At 38.7% G+C, this 17,878-nt stretch overlaps 1 protein-coding gene across 50 annotated transcripts in view; it reads right to left on the bottom strand.

Moving 5' to 3' along the window:
• The window catches only part of SORBS2 (sorbin and SH3 domain containing 2), a 291,973-nt gene that overhangs the window by 101,396 nt on the left and 172,699 nt on the right, over positions 1-17,878 (bottom strand). For 25 of the 50 annotated variants that reach the window (XM_065597957.1, XM_042841983.2, XM_042841984.2 and 22 more), the window contains 3 exons: positions 14,211-14,237; positions 12,442-12,566; positions 10,855-11,472 (listed from right to left, as the gene is read on the bottom strand). In XM_065597957.1, the coding sequence (XP_065454029.1) occupies positions 10,855-11,472; positions 12,442-12,566; positions 14,211-14,237 (770 nt within the window). The remainder of the gene's footprint in view (positions 1-10,854; positions 11,473-12,441; positions 12,567-14,210; positions 14,238-17,878) is intronic. The other 25 variants (XM_065597968.1, XM_065597969.1, XM_065597951.1 and 22 more) reach the window with 2 other exon arrangements.

Here is a 17,878-nt window from a genome sequence, read left to right on the forward strand (position 1 = left end):
TTGTGAAGCGATTGGAGATCTACTCATGACAAGCACTACATAAAAGCTAGGAATTACTATTATTGTCATGCATGAAGGGATCATTCTCTACACATGAAACATCTAATCATATTCAGGAGCAGTAGTCAGAGCTGTGTGAAACTGCCAGTTGTTCCCCGCCAAATTGCTACTGCAATAATAGTGAAATATTGTTTGTGTGATCCTGACACCCAGTGTAAAATTTATACCTTAGGACTGGTAGAAAATTTTCTGTTAAAATTTGTTTTCAACAAAAAATTGGGTTTTTAACCAAACTGATTTTTTGGGGCAAAAAATGTTTGATTTCCATTGATTTTTGTAATTAAAAATTTGTCCAAAACCTGAGCTATTCTGATTTGGAATTGCTGCTGCAGTGCCTCATAAGAGTTACAGATCAGCTGACTACATCTCCCATGATGCACCATGGCCAGGGACTCCAAACACTGCACCCGTTTCCTCCGCCAGGATGGGGAGACTATGGTGCATCAGGAGAAATACAGTCTTACCATTTACCAGCCTACAGAGGAGATTGGGAGCATGACGCACTCAAACCACAGCTCTCATAAATCACTACAGCAGCATTTCCAAAGCAAAATATTTCCATTTTCAATTTTTGGCTAAATAATTGTAATTTTCCACAGGAAAGATACTTGTTTTCTGACTAGCTCTATTATACAGAGCATGGGCTTTGTCAGCCTGTTAAGACATGATGCTAAAGAAAACTTTTAAAATGTTAAATCTTCTCTGAGGACCTTGTATCATCCGAAAGTCCCAGTTTAGTCACAAAGCATTCTTCTGCGCTAGTTGAGTGTGCCACAACACTGAAGCCAGTAGTTTAGCATGGAATTGTAATTCAATTTCTTGCAAGTATTCACTTCCAGGAGTCTCAATAAATGTTTAAATAAATGAAACACTCTCCTCCATTGTGCAACATTCTTTGTGTCACTCTCCAACTTCCCTTCATCTCTCTCATACAAAAGGATTTGTGATGCTTTCTATGCGTGATGCCATATACTGTTAAATTGCTGAGATGGCTGAGAGTTACAGGAATTTCAGCCTGTTGTTTCTTTGGAACTCTATTCTAGATGCACATGGTCTGATGAATAATGTAGCTGAGATGTTAGATGTGCACTTCTTGAACTGTGGTGTTTTATCAGGTTTTCCAAATGATGAGGGAAAATGCAGACCAAATAAAAGAAAACGAAACATGTAAAAAATAGTTTAGGCTTTGGGTCTCTACATTTGCCTTATTTCAGCCCTGAAGATGAGCTTCATCCAGCATCTGATTTTTGTCCCCAAAGTGGCCCTTAGGTAGCTCTTTGGCTTGCATCAGACAGCATCAATCCCACAAACAGCTACTACTGAACTTTGAGCACTGCTGCTTGGAGACTGTGATAAGCCAAGATTTTAGAGCTCTGAAGGCTGCTAGCTGTCTTTGTCAGGGCTCACAGATGTATGGCCCTTTTAGGAAAGCTGCTCAAGAGCAGATGAACTATCAGTTGCCTCCATCCTTCTCCTCCCTTCTTATCATTTACTTTGCTGAGTTAAAACTTAAACTAAACACCTGCAGGGAAATAAAACTCCTTTAAAGAATATATCTTTTAAAAATCCAAATAAACATTTATTTATTTTTGAGCCATAGATTCACAGATTTTAAGGCCAGAAAGGACCACTATGATCATCTAATTTAACTTCCTACATAACAGAGGCCATAGAATTTTGCCCAATAGTTTCTGCATCAAGCCCATAACTTCTGGATAAGCTATAGCTTATCTTTTAGAAAGACAATTTTCTTATAAGAGGAAGGACGGTGAAGTGGGTGGGCCTCAGAAAACCTGGGCTCAGCTCCTTACTTGACCAGAGACTTCCTGTGTGATCTTGGGCGAGTCACTTATTCTTGTTGTGCCTCAGTAAGATAGGGACAGAAGCACTTCCCTACCTTACCAGGGAGCTGTGAGGAGAAATACATTAAGGATTGTGAAGTGATGGGGCCAGATAAGTATCATAGATATACAGGATTTTGATTTAAAGACCTGAAGGGATGAGGAATCCACCCTAGGTTGTTCCAATGGCTAATTATGCCTACTGTTAAAAATGTTCACCTTATTTCCAGCCTGAATTTGTCTAACCCACGTTCACATTACATTGTGGTAAGGGCCCTCAGGTTGTAAATCTGCTATGTCTCTGCACTTCACAAAGGGAGGCCTGATGGGGCCAAACAACACAAAGAAAAGGGTAACCACATATACAACTAAGACAAAGGAAAGTGGCTGCCCAGAAAGATAGAAACAATGCCCGCGCGCGCACACACATAGTTTATGAACACCTCCATGCATATGCACACATATATATGCAAACTGTTGGCATGCATGCACTCCCCACATGCCCTCCATGCATGTATGCACACATGTACCCTTATACTTCCTCCCCGGACATGTATACTCACATACCCTTATAGATACTTGCATACACACGCACATATTCATACCTTTGTCCATGCACAGATTCACCTTGCTGACTCCCCCCACCCTCCCAAAATATTAAGTTTGAGATCCTTTTATTTTCTTCTTTTACTTGTGGGTGTAGCACTCCTTTGCTTGCCCAGTAACTATGTAGAATAAGGGCCTTTGGGGAAGTAGCACTGCTTAAGCTAATATTTCACCTTCACTCTATTTGCCCTATGCCTTTGGTTAGTACCAAACCTTTTCTGGCTGTCTAGCCTTGTCATCAACTATGTCTACAAAAATGTAAATCAATGTAGATCAGTATAAAACTGAAAATTATACTTCCCTGTGCTGCAACATAAAAATACACAAAATGATATAGTTATCATCTAACGCCCTTTCTAGGAGAGAGATGGTATTATCTATTTAATCATAACCTTTACAGGCAGCAACAATGTTCACCAAATCTGCATTTCATAGTTACCAATAACACTACTGCAATGACAAGGACCCAAATAAATATACTAAAATATCAGCTAAGCAATTATGTGCTCTGGAACCTGTGGCTATATAGTTTATAAGCAAGAGCAAAGGATTGGGAGTCTAGATCATAATTCTAGCTGAGCCAATGGTTTATTGTATAATGTTGGCCACAGCATTTGATCTCATTGTGCTTGTTAACTTAGCTGCATATATAGTTTAAAAAGTATACTCTATCCGAAATTATAAGACAGGTTTAAGATGTGCTTTCCTGAACAAATAAACTACAGTAAAATTCCATCCTTGTCTCCAGTGCTCTGCTAAGGTTGACAGCCCTGACGTCCTGTTACTCTGCTTTTCCCTCAGCTGTAAAATAGTAAAATACTATAACTCTACCTTTGTTTTTTGCTTAGTCCCTGTCCCAAAGAGATTACAGGCTTACAGTGTGTCTGTCTGTCTATCTTGTCTTGTACAGTGCTTGCTACTTTGTCAGTGGTTAACAAATATTAACGTCTCCATTTTCTGAAATTATATAGAAACATTTTTAGGGATTCCAAGTTCATTTTCCTATGCGAAAGACTTACTTACATAACGCTTTGAAATGTTTTCACCAGAAAAAAAAGGGCACAAGAGTTTTTATTCTACCATGACATTGGTACTAAGCATGTAGCTATACACTGGGATTAGATATCCATGGGATTCAAACAAATAAGACAACTTGTTTTTGCAGACTCAGTTTTGCAGACCATACTCTACGCACTTAAGTCTTTTGAACCAGTTGCAGAACAATGAGGGACCGAGGCACAAAATGAGAACTTCAAGAATATACTTTTTACATTCCTACCTCACAGGTGAGAGACTCATAACACTTTGTCAATCTGGAGCAATGTTTCTCAATGCTTAACCACCAACCCCGATTTGCTGCCTCCCTCTGCTGCTCTCCTTTAGCCTGTAAACAGTTTGGACATAAGTAATGTACTTTCTCTCCAAAGGTCAGCTCTTCAGAAATCCTGAGTTCCCTATTAAGATGGAATAGACAATTTTTCCCCTTAGATTTTTTGTCAGTACCTTATGGAGCAGCAGTATCTTTCAAAACATTCTACCAGACGAAGGCAGTAAGGAATGTAAAAAACAATACTAATCACCTGGAATGCTTCACTTGTTACATGCTATATATCTCTGAGTAGGTGTGTTTATAAAATGTCATTCAGTGAGTCATACCACACTTCTGCTTGCTCTTAAATTCTACCAAATGAGCCTTGAAATGAAGTGTGAATAAAAGCCCAAACATAACAAGAAAACTTTGATATATTCTGGCTTACAGCAAAGCTGTTGTGCATCACTCTTGGACAACACGGGTCTGTCTCTTATTTACACTCAATCATACTTTTCCATAGTATGTGACATCACATGTAATCCGTACTTAGTCTACATTATCTCTCTCATTTGGCATCACTTAGGAAGTGTTGACTACCCCACTCCCATGCCCACCTCCACTTCACTCTCCTTCACATGCACAAGACTAACTGTAGGATTTTGCAATGCTATACAGGATGTGTTCCCTCATGAGAATTCCTGTGGTAGCTCTGAACATTGCCAGCGCTCACACAAAGCTCCAAAAGCATGTCAGGTGGACTTAATCTGATCAGAAGCCATTTTCAAGTTGGCACCTGTGAGCTATGTATGTATGATGGAATTTGTGCATTTTATGGTTCAAAATCCCGTAGAACCCGCAAGTCTATCAAACTTTTAAAGTGATGTTGCTACACTGCATATGCATGGTTTTTTTGTCTCTCTCAGACACTTGCTTGTGAACTATAATAGCACCATAAGGTCTTGTCGCAAAAGGCATAGGGTGAGATCCTAGCCCCACTGAAGTCAATGGGAGTTTGGTCACTAACTTTAATGCAGCCAAGATTTTACCAATAGATTGTTTTATAAGTATATTTTTAACATCAATTTCCCATAGCAATCCAAGTCAGCTTGCCTCCCAAAGCATATCCTGGAGCAGGACTGATCACACTAACTCTCACATTGGCTTTTGCCTCAGTTCTACAGCAGTACCATATATACAGCTGGTGAAACTTGCACAGTTTACGGAGTCCGACTACACACCCAAAAATTTGGGGAAGTGATAAATAATGAAGAGCACAGGTCACTGTAGAGAGTAATCTGGATTGTTTGGTAAACTGGTTGCAAGCAAACATTATGCATTTTAATATGGCTAAATGTAAATGTATTCATCTAAGAATAAAGAATGTAAGCCATAATTACAGGAATGGGGGACTCTATCCTGTGAAACAGTGACTCTGAAATAGAACTGTGGATCATGGTGGATAATCAGCTGGAACACAAGCTCCCAATGTGATACTGTGGCCAAAAGAGCTAATGAAATCTTGCAGGCACAGACAGGGGATCTTGAGCAGGAATAGAGAGGTTATTTGACCTCTGTACTTGGCTCTGGTGTGACAGCTGCTGGAATACTTTGTCCAGTTCTGGTGCTGACAATTCAGGAAAGATGTTGATGAATTGGGAGAGGTCAGAGAAGAGCCACAAGAATGATTAAAAGATTAGAAAACTTGTCTTATAGCTCATCTATTTAGCTTAACAAAGAGAAGGTTAAGGGTTGACTTGATTACAGTCTGTAAATACATACATGTGGAACAAATATTTAGTAATGGGCTCTTAAATCTGGCAGAGAAAGGCATAACACAATCCATGGGTGGGATTCTCCATCACTGACAATTTTTACATCAAAATTGGATGTTTTTCTAAAAGATCTGCTCTAAGAATTATTGTGGGGAAGTTCTATGGCCTGTATTATACAGGAGGTCAGATGAGATGATCAAGCGGGCCCTTCTGACTTTGGAATTCATTAATCTATTAGTCCAGTGGTTCTCAAACAATGGGGTGGGCCTTCCAAAAGAGGTGCAAGCTGTGTGGGGTTTTTTTTGTTTTTTTTTTAAATAAAGAACTCTGGCTGTCAGCCCTGGGTGGCTGGGGCTCGTGCAGAAGGATCATGCACACCTGGGAGGCGGGAATAAAGGGGACAGCTGGAGCCCCGCTGCCACGAGGCTGACAGCTGGAGTCCTGTCACCTGGAGGCAGCCTGGGCTCTCCTCCTACCCCACCCCTCCATTCCTCACTGGAAGGCAGCCTGAAGGTGGCTGGGCTCTGGCTGTCTGCCCCAGGGTGACAGCAGTAGGGCAGAAGTAAGGGTGGCAATGGGACGCTGAGTCTTCTGTGAAAAGTGATATTGACAAATGTCACTTTTCACATTTCCTCCCTTACTTCTGTGGTGCTGCTGACCACACTGGGGCTATACTTGGGGTGGGGGGGGGAAGGAGGGCATAAACAACTATAGACACAAAGAAGAGGGGCCTGATCAAAAAAGTTAGTGAACCATTGTATTAATCTAATAAAAATCTCAGGAGAATCATAGAATATCAGGGTTGGAAGGGACCTCAGGAAGTCATCTAGTCCAACCTCCTGCTCAAAGCAGGACCAATTCCCAACTAAATCATCCCAGCCAAGGCTTTGTCAAGCCTGACCTTAAAAACCTCTAAGGAAGGAGATTCCACCACCTCCCTAGGTAACGCATTCCAGTGCTTCACCACCCTCCTAGTGAAAAAGTTTTTTCTAATATCCAACCTAAACCTCCCCCACTGCCTCTTGAGACCATTATTCCTTGTTCTGTCATTAGGTATCACTGAGAACAGTCTAGATCCATCCTCTTTGAAACCCCCTTTCAGGTAGTTGAAAGCAGCTATCAAATCCCCCCTCATTCTTCTCTTCTGCAGACTAAACAATCCCAGTTCCCTCAGCCTCTCCTCATAAGCCATGTGTTCCAGCCCGCAAATCATTTTTGTTGCCTTCTGCTGGATTCTTTCCAATTTTTCCACATCCTTCTTGTAGTGCGGGGCCCAAAACTGGACACAGTACTCCAGATGAGGCCTCACCAATGTCAAATAGAGGGGAATGATCACGTCCCTCAATCTGCTGGCAATGCCCCTACTTAGACAGCCCAAAATGCCGTTAGCCTTCTTGGCAACAAGGGCACACTGTTGACTCATATCCAGCTTCTCGTCCACTGTAACCCCTAGGTCCTTTTCTGCAGAACTGCTTCCTAGCCATTCAGTCCCTAGTCTGTAACAGTGAATGGGATTCTTCTGTCTGAAGTGCAGCACTCTGCACTTGTCCTTGTTGAACCTCATCAGGTTTCTTTTGGCCCAATTCTCTAATTTGTCTAGGTCCCTTTGTATCCTATCCCTACCCTCCAGCGTATCTACCACACCTCCAGTTTAGTGTCATCTGCAAACTTGCTGAGAGTGCAGTCCACGCCATCCTCCAGATCATTAATGAAGATATTGAACAAAACCAGCCCCAGGACCGACCTTTGGGGCACTCCGCTTGAAACCGGCCGGCAACTAGACATGGAGCTGTTGATCACTACCCGTTGAGCCCAATGATCTAGCCAGCTTTCTATCCACCTTATAGTCCATTCATCCAGTCCATACTTCTTTAACTTGCTGGCAAGAATACTGTGGGAGACCGTATCAAAAGCTTTGGAGGAGCAAGTATGTGACCATGCTCGCTACACAGTGAAGCAAGGAGAAGGCAGAAAAGGAAGAAGGTAGAATTATCAGACCAATATAAGAGAACACTGCTTTTTATGCCGATATTCTTTGTCAGCCCATCATGTATAACAACAACAACCCCAGAACAAATTCTAAAATTTTGGACATGTTGCGAAGTCCATCTTTTCTGACTGTGCTTAGCAGGTGAGTTATTATGGGTAATTATGATTATTTTGGACAAACATTATTATGGATCACTTGGGTACAGACTATTCAGTGTAATATGTTTTTTAATTGTCTGAAGAGCACACTGAGTTTAGGCGAGACTCTTCAATTTACCTAAATGAATATATATGATGCATTAGATATTTAACGTTGTGAGCAACTACGATATAACAGTGAGAAGAAAAATGTATAGGGGCATAATTTGTATGGTCCACACTGATAAATATTCCACTGTGTGATGGTATTTTTTGATATAGATTATAAAATTCATAAAAGTTTTCAACACCTTCCTGTCTCTTACAATTCTTAAGTTTAGCTATATCAGATGCTGGTAAAAGCTCTGGCTCTATTTCCTTTATTGTCCCTGACTTGTTTCTTCATTTTTGGTGTCACCTAAACTGTACTTACTCACTGTACTTACTAAATGTTGGCATTCACACCTCATTTTTTTCATTACTGTGGAGAGGCAGTGATTCTATGTAGAAAAAATGGTCATTCTGCCTTGCTAAAAAACTGCCTGTGTCCCAGGCCTGAAGATGACAAATTATTGGGATGGGTAATTCTAAACCCTGTGGGTCTTACTATTTAATCATTAATTATTATTTGTTAAAGGACAATACTGTAGTAAATATTATAAAAGACTTGTGCTAGACCTAGCTTGTTCTTCTAGCTTGTTCTTCTAGCCACTTCTGCATCTGTGACAGAGTTTGTTTAATAGCATCCCTGGAACAGTCCCTGCTGAGAATGATATTAAGCTTTAATTAAGTCTCTTAATGTAGATACATGAGAAAATGCTGGAAAACTAAAAAAACTTCTCTGGTGTACCTCATCTGAGTGGTGAATTACACCTTCACCAGGATAGAACAATGTGTTCTTCTCAAAGACTCCCAAAATCTCACAGAGCCTGGTAGAGCAGTTTATAACATCTGTTAGATCACTATTTCTGCCCAAGATAGCCCACAGGAGCCCATCAGTCCTATACCTCATGCACGGTTTTGGCTGGTCTATATGGGGAGTACTAAAGAGGAGGGTTTTCAAAATGTTGCCATTTTAATGTCACACAGCTGTATTCTGCATGCAACTTTTCTTTTAAAAATCTCCTACAGCTAGTGTAGGTGTTTGGTGCGTCCAAAGGCAAAGATCTGGTTAAATGCACAGTTCTGAAAACATGCCAATGTCAAAGAATAGTATGGTTGTGATGGATGAAAAGTACAGAGTTGTCTGGGAGCTTCAAGTATGCAAGATATAGGGCCATTATTTATCCCTGGAGTAACTCTGTTGATTTTAGTGGATTTACACCAGTGATGAATGTGGTTCATAATGTGTAAGGTTGATTTCCTTTGTTTCTTCTAGAAACCTCACAAGTTTGTCTCTACAGAGAATTCAACTTTTAACAGTGATGGGTCTGAGCTGCATTATTTGGATCTGGACTTGGACTATTCTTTATTCAGTGATGTCTGGATCAAGAGGATCAAGAGTTTTAATTAAGGTGCATCTACAGTTTTTAATGGTTTCCACTGTGAATGTTGAAATGGGTTTCACAAGTGGATAGCGAGTATAAACAAGGATATGCTGAAATATATATAATTCAACCAGCATAAGCCATAATAATCTGTTTTAACAATATTTGGGGTGGGGTTTGGTTGGAGGAGATATTTATGCATAAAATCAATAACATTCCACCTGCTGGTTTTTCACCCATGAACCAGTAATAAGTGCAGCACTCTGTAATAAGTACACTGTGTCCAATCATAATGATATATAATGAAATTGCATGAAGTACATTCCCTTGTTACCCTTTATTTATTGGAAATCTACTCTCATATATTGTACATAGTGTACTGTAGATAGTTATGTCAAATTATTATGACTGATTTAAAGTCAAATGAAAATACCGTATGTTTGGTATTGGGCAAGATCTCTTCTTGTCCCTAACGGACCATGTTCTATTAAGAAGAAGCTTAGTGTGCCAAAATGAAGCAGAGGTTTAGATGATTCCAAGAAAACTCTGAAATGTTCTATACCCTTGTTTTTTAAACAAATAAAGAAGAGAAAGAAGACTCTCCTTTCTGGGTTTTGTAGCACATGATATGGATTCATGTGTGCCAGACAGCCTAAAACTGGGTTCACTAGCCCAGGTACTTAAAAAAAAAAACAGTCCAAACGCTCAGATCTACAAAAGTGATCTCAATATTATTATATTTTTAGCATCCAAAAATGTGCTTACATCTGTGATATCCTGCTCCTGCTATCTGAAACTCCCATGTATGCTAATTGGAACTGGGATCCATGTGGGTTTGAGAAAAGAATTTCAACCTCAATAAACAAAGAGCAATTAGGAAAATGAGCAACTTAGAATATGTAGGTCCATGTCATGTCTCGTCCTGCAGAGAGGATGCAGATGGCACAAATACTCCTTCCCACCCATCTCTTGTGCACAGGGCAGCTGTAATTTGGTTGCCAGGAGCTGGTGAGTACAGAAAATCAGCATTGCTGGAAGCCCTAGCTGGTCCCAGAGGAGGATGACTTGGTGGAGTGGGGTCATACCAGCACATTGGCAAAGCTGCACTTATAGGAATCCTACTGACATCTTTTCAAAGATGCACCAGAAGCCAGTTCCTAGTACTTCCTTCCAGCACTAGTGGCAGCATACTACCTTTCAAAAGTGGGATCCCGGCAAGCAGTGCCACTTCGGAGGTGCACCACTAATATAATTATTAATCACATTTATTATGGGAGTGCCTAAGCGCTAATCATGAGTGGAGCCCCACTGTGGTAGGCACTGTACAAACACAGAGAAGTACATGGGCCTCCAACTCACAGCACACCTTTCCTATTGCGCATCATTTTACCATCTGTATAATACGATGAGCCAGATAATTTACTTTCAATATAAAACTTAAACCCACCTCCCAACTTTAACTGGGTCCGACCTTTTTGCAATACCCTTTTGAAAAATATTAAATTGTTCATTTCTACTTTGAATAGTGCAACAGGTAGTTTTACCCAGAAAACACAAGCTGTAATCATGGTAATGTGAGTATACTAACTAGAAAAGTGTTAAGTGATTCAGGAAAGATCTAAAATAAAAGATGGAAAAGTTTAATATACCACATTGCATTCTGTGGACTGTGCAGAAGAAGGAGCTGTAGACTTTTGTCCCACATCTTTTGGAGGCATCTGTAGATTGTCTGGAAAAAGCCTAGGTGGATGTTCTTGGATTTCAGGCTCTGCTTTATTGTCAAGGAGGGGAGCTATCTGAATGGAAAGAGATGCTGTGTGTATCTCAGGCACAGGGTTACAGGTGGGTGAAACAGGCCTTTGTGGAAATGTTGGCACTTCATTAGACTTGGGCTGCTGCTGTGTATTACGAGGAACATTACTCAGTGAGTCTTGTGTCCGGGTTAATTTCAGGGTAGAAACTCTGCGTTTTTGAGATGCTTGTCTGTGGCCTTGATGAAGAGTAGCTCTAATGCCAGCTACTGCTGTGCTTGTGTTGGAGACTGAGGCCAGTGGTTTAGTGATTCTTTGTGCATAGGAGACGCCTGTGTTAGATTTTTTAGAATACATTGTCCTCTGGATAGCCTCCTTGTTAGTATAGTAGACAGTATCTGAGGGGAGTTTTTTAGTTGGCTTGGTTGTTATTGACTGGAAATTAATTTCATCCTTCATGTGATTAGTTATTCCAGATCTATGAAAACTTTCTTTTCTAGGGGGTGGCAGAGGTGCCTTATTTGCCAAAAGCATCCACACACAGCAAAATAACATTGAAGGAGAAACAGAGAGAAAGTAAATGTTAGCAGGAAAAGTAACTTGAGTTAGACTCGTAACTTCAAATGAAAGAACAAGGGCCTGATCCAAATTCCATTCAATACAATGGAAAGACTTTGGATCAGGTACTGCACTGTACCTGATAATAATATTGTATTTTGATGTCTAGGAAATCACAGATTCCATTTGTTAATGAAAAGAGTGAATTGTGATCCAAACCGAGTCCATAATATCAAATATATTTTATTTTGCACCGACACTACTGTTTGAGAATTATCACCAAATTTTACAGAGATTTAAATAGTTCATAAAATATACTTGACATATCATTTTAGCCGACAAGCTACTATTTATGAGTAACATACGGTACATACATATTACACACACACCCTCTTTTAAAGCTTTTGAATTAAAATAATAATGTAAATACTATTATAAATATGTTTCTGAATTAAGCCATATTGTTTCATGGCATTTTCTCTAATTGTTATATAGTTTAGCAAAGTTAGTTGAAGAACAGTACTTCTGGTTATTCTTAAATTAATGTAATTCAACTTTATAATCAGTTATTATTTATTCCATAAAGAAAGTATTTCTTTGGTGTGTAAAATATTAATCAATACCCTTTGAAGTCCAAATACAGTTATATAAGGTTTTTGATTGAACCTGGCCTATTTTTATTTGCATACAGCCTTGCTCTTTAAAAGTAGTTTGTTGTGTTACTGAACCAGACGACTTGTGTCCTGTATAGTGTATGTTTATGTGTATAGCAGAAACGGATAATACAACACGTAATAACAGGTGCGGGTGCTACCAGGAACACTTCTGGATAATGCCCTATAGGGCATCACAACTGCATGTAATGCACTCGTAAGCTAACACTTATACTTAATACCAAAGGATGAAACTGTGTGTGTGAAGGTTTACCTGAGTTGGCGACTTCTTTTCTTGTAGGTTTGGCCGGACACTTCTAAAGCCTTTTGCTGCAAGAGATGAACTACTAGCGTCTCCATTCAATGTCTCTCTACTTCCATCATTGTAAGATGTCCAAGCTTTTGTGAGGAAAAAAAATCAAAACAAGTTTTTGGTAAATAGTCCCTATGTATCTATGTTACCATAATAATCTATGTTACCTATTGAACAAACTGTTGAAATTACAACTTTCTAGTCAGTAGCTAGAATTACTATCAACAATATATACATCAAAAGGAGAGTTAAATGGATAAGCCTGAAGCTACAACTTCTCAAGCTGTGATTTTGTCAGCCAGATGAGCCTAGATCAGTATTGTTACTATTTTACTTACTTGTGATAGCTCCCACAATATTCATGGATTCATAGACACATAGATTTTAAGGCCAGAAGGGACCATTGTGACCATCTAGTCTGACCTCCTGCATAACTCAGGCTATAGGACTTCCATTCATTCTTGCTTCAAGTCCAATAGCTTTGGTTGAACTAGAATTCCTTTTTAGAAAAACATCTCCTCTATATTTAAAGAGTTCCAGTGATGGTCAATTGTTCCAATAATCTGTTCCTCATTTATAATCTGAATCTGTCTTCCAACTTCCAGTCTCATAGACTTTAAGGTCAGAAGGGACCATTATGATCTTCTAGTCTGACCTCTTGCACAACGCAGGCCACAGAATCTCACCTACCCACGCCTGTAACAAACCCCTGACCTATGTCTGAGCTATTGAAGTCCTCAACTTGTGGTTTAAAGACTTCAAGGTGCAGAGAATCTTCCAGCAAGTGACCCATGCCCCACGCTGCAGAGGAAGGTGAAAAACCCCCAGGGCCTCTGCCAATCTGCCAGTCATGGGATCCTGTTATACCTTTGTCTTTTTAGATTGAAGAACCCTCTATTCTCATATTTCTGTTCCTCATAGTCTAATTAGTCCAAATATAAATGAAGAGACATTCCTGACCTGAATATCTGATAGACTGGAAGATAAGATGAAGGGTGGGGAAAAGGAATACAATATGCAAGCATGGTTCTCAGGGTAATGATTGGGATATGTATTCTCTGTATTTGCATGGGAAACTTCAAAAGAAATCTTCAGTGCCATTGGAATGCATGATGGTGAATCAGTAGGTTGTATCTGAGTCAGATTTTAGCCAATACTATTGAATTACACTACTGTGCTGCTGGAAATGCCATCTTTTGGATGAGACCTAAACTTGAGGTTTTAATCACTTGTCATTATTAAAGATTCAGTGGCACTTTCTTTAAGAGTAGGTGTTAGATTCAGTATTCTGGGTAAATTCCTCCCTGTATTCCTCCCCTATAATTTCAGTTTGATAAGACATTTATCACTTTCTGACCTGATCTGTTGTGATGCATTGTTAAACCATTGCTGCATTTCAGTCTAGAGGTGGCTGCACTAACTAGTGAGCATTCTGTATTGCACATCCCATAAAAACAGGAACAAAACAGATTGTATGGCATATATGATATCTAACTAATTGTTGGACAAAATTGTCCTGGAAGCCTTGACATCACTTCGGACAGGTGGTTGTCCGATGGAGGTTCTTAGTCACAGGTTTCACCTGAGATAGTTTGCAAAAATCAGTAAGGTTTGTAAGGTGCACTGGGATCCATTTGGATGCATGATGCTATATAAATGGAAGACTGCTATAATTCATACATGTACAATACCAGTACACTTATGCATAAAGAAAATAACGTTTTATTTACCTGAATCTGGAGACTGAGAATCAGGTCCTATAGAAGAAATAGCCAAGTTAGTGTGTGCTGGAAATTAAAATACTGTAGGCAATTCTGTCAGCCTTTTTGGTGATGGAACAGTATGCTGTATGTGACACTGGGGTCTGGTTCTACATTCCTTGTACACTCAGACCTCATATTGACTTTGGGGAAATTTTAAGATATGCAAGGATTGTAGGACTAGGCTCACAGTATACTTTGAAAAGAACATATATTTAAAAAAAAGACAGCGATTTTGATCAGATTGTAGTAGGTTGGGTGATGTTTTGATGGATGTGTTTGTTATTGTTCTGTGTATGTGGTGCCAAATTCTGTACCGATTTATACCCACTCTGGCCTAGCAAAGTCACTAGGGGTGTGTAGTGTAGCTTGGTAAGAATTTGATCCATATTGTCTTAACAAGTAAAGCCATTTTCTTAATAATCAAAATCACCGATCCTAACAATATTGAATCATTCTGAGTACTGGGCTAATTAAATAAAGGTATCTGAGAGAATCTAATGGAAACTCAAGAATAATAGTGGTGATGGTGCTTTTTAAAGTCTGCAGCAGGTGCTGCTACCAAGAGAATTTAGCCATGAGGTCACACACTCAGTGAGCCTCCACCACAGTCAAACTAGCCTTGTCATAGAGAAATTGATTTTAAGCTATATATATATTATATATATATCTCATCATTAGTCTTTTTTCCCCACAACTTTAATTGCCTATGCTTCAGTATGCGAGGATATTTTCTAAATGCATCACTGAGTCTTCTTTGTATTGAATTAAGATAATTTCATAGACCATTTTAAAGGATTTGATGTAAGTGTACGTGTAGAAATTAATCTAATTTAAGGAAGCTCAACAGTAATTGTTATAGTCTCAGAAGAGCCAGTTTACACTATACAGAAAAAATTAGTTTCTAATAAATTTCCTCTGATGTTGCACAATTGGAAAAGATCTATATAATAGGTACTAACTGTTTTATTGAAATTACATACTCACAACTTGCCCTCTGTTTCCTATATATACACACCACTGAATATTGCACTATAAGTAACCAATGTTTACTGCTCAATTAAATTACATTTTATCAAGGATTATATTGTGCTATGACAGTTACTACATTGTGGATAAATCACTGCTACATCAGACAAGGAATAAAACAAACAATATTGTTGCCTGGTTTTTCAGTAAACTCTATAATGTATTGTCTTCTTAAATCTAGATACCAGAAGAAATGACACTGCTTTAAGAGGGCATGGAGAGGCTTCATTCAAAAACAAGGGGGCCATACATGGGTGATGTGAGATTTTTGGATGGTGCCAGAATGTGGAAAACTGCAGGAAGTCTCTACAGTGTTTGGCAAAGAGAAAGACAGAAGTTCTGTCCATATATACAGTATATTGGCATGGGGTATATTTGGGTGTGTGATTATTAGATGATCTAAAGGAGACTAATTTGAAAAAAGTTATCCATATGTATGGAATTCTTTTTCCTTTGGAAAAAATTCATACGGATTCTTCATGTGAGATAATCCAATCCACTAAATTAATAATCCACTAACCAAAATTATCTAAGTAAGAATTGGCACAATGGACCATCACTACCCTTATGGACTATTAAGTACAGTAAAGAAGACCTTTTTAAAGTCTCAGTTTGCAGGTTTACATGATAAACCATACTGACTTTGCAAGAGGTGTTTTGAAACATCAGGCCAATTATATGCATTTTCTGAAGTCTATAATGGATAGACACAAAACAACCCCCTAAAAGTCCAATTCTACTACCCTTATTCACACTGAGTACCATCTTATTTTGAAGTAGTCCCCACTCATTTCAATTAGATTCTTGTCCTTGTGGATTAGATGCTCACATCTGGACTTCTTGTGAAATTTATAAAAATAAACTTTTCCTATTTTGTATTTCTTTTTAGAGATAGTCCACAATTTAGACCATCTATAAACATAAAGCTAAAAATACCAAAAGCTGTTTGTGTATTGGAATTGTACAAATGTTCTAAAATGACTGTTCTTTATCTTTTGTGCATTTTAAACACTCCAGAAAAGCTGGAAGGCTGACAGTTAGCATAGTAAGTTTCAGCCAGGAGTGAAATTTTATGGCCAACCTAGTATTTATCTCTAAATACAGAGGTTTACATTTTCTGACAGCCCTTTAACTAGAGTTGTGCAGATGGAGCCTCTTCAATTGAATGTGCTAATATGCATTCAGGATGAGATATATTGTAATTGCTATAGTAGTATCACTTTGGTGACAAAGTGTGGAAGCTACTTCTTTTGAAAATCTGTTGAAACATCAAAAAGAACAGGAGTACTTGTAGCACCTTAGAGACTAACACATTTATTTGAGCATAAGCTTTCGTGGGCTACAGCCCACTTAATCAGATGAATAGAATGGAACATAAAGTAAGAAGATATATACATACATACATACAGAGAACATGAAAAAGTGGAAGTAGCCATACCAACTGTAAGAGGCTAATTAATTAAGATGAGCTATAATCAGGAGAAAAAAAACTTTTGTAGTGATAATCAAGATGGCCCATTTTAGACAGTTGACAAGAAGGTGTGAGGCTTCTTAACAAAGAGAAATAGATTCAATATGTGTAATGACCCAGCCACTCCCAGTCTCTATTCAAACCCAAGTTAATGGTATCTAGTTTGCATATTAATTCAAGCTCAGCTGTTTCTCGTTGGTCTGTTTTTGAAGCTTTTCTGTTGCAAAATTGCCACCTTTAAGTCTGTTACTGAGTGACCAGAGAGATTGAAGTGTTCTCCTACTGATTTTTGAATGTTATTATTCCTGATGTCAGATGTGTGTCCATTTATTCATCAGTATATCTTATGATAAACTCCTAGGTGTTGTGAAAAATTGTGCACTCATTCTGTGAAGAATGTTTACAGTTCTACCCTCAAGGTTTTTGACAATTTTTTCTAGTTGAATGACCACAATGATGCAATGGAACACTGGAGTAAATAAAATGGTGGTCTTGCTGAGGGTTCATCTTAGACCTCTCATTCCCTCACTCTTCTGCCTCCTTTGTGTATTACACTTGTTTGGCACAGCCACTGAATGCCAAATTGGTGCAAGGTAATCACATAGGTTTTCTGCCCTATTTACACCTAGCATGTAATTTACACTCTGATTTAAGTCACCACTGAATATGGCCAACAGACATGCATTCGAGTTTTACTTCTTAAACTAGCTCTCAATATAGTCCTCTAATTAAGAAATAGTTTTGCCTCTATTGACTATTTTCTATGTTTTTATTCTGTTTTTAAATGTCTAGAAACATTTTCTTGAAAATAGGATTTTTGTTTCATAAAAGTATTTGGCTCCTATTACTTATTTCACAACTGAAATTATAATCTTCCATTTGTGATAGCACAATAATCTCAAACTGATTGAAACATCGGGAGCAGAGAATTATAGCTTTAACAGAAGCCGCTGAGATATTAAGAAACAAACCCCAGTTTTCATGCAAGTTCTCCTATTAACAAAATAGGGGTCTAAGATTGGGCAGGTACGAAGAAGGGGAAAATACCCAAAATACGTGTCATAGAGGCAAGATTTTTTTTTTTTTTTTTTTTCATTAAAACAGCTTTTCAAAATTTCCCAGGAGGTTTCTCCTATCC

This window comes from Chrysemys picta, chromosome 5 (genome assembly GCF_011386835.1).
Source record: "Chrysemys picta bellii isolate R12L10 chromosome 5, ASM1138683v2, whole genome shotgun sequence".
NCBI lineage: Eukaryota > Metazoa > Chordata > Testudines > Emydidae > Chrysemys > Chrysemys picta.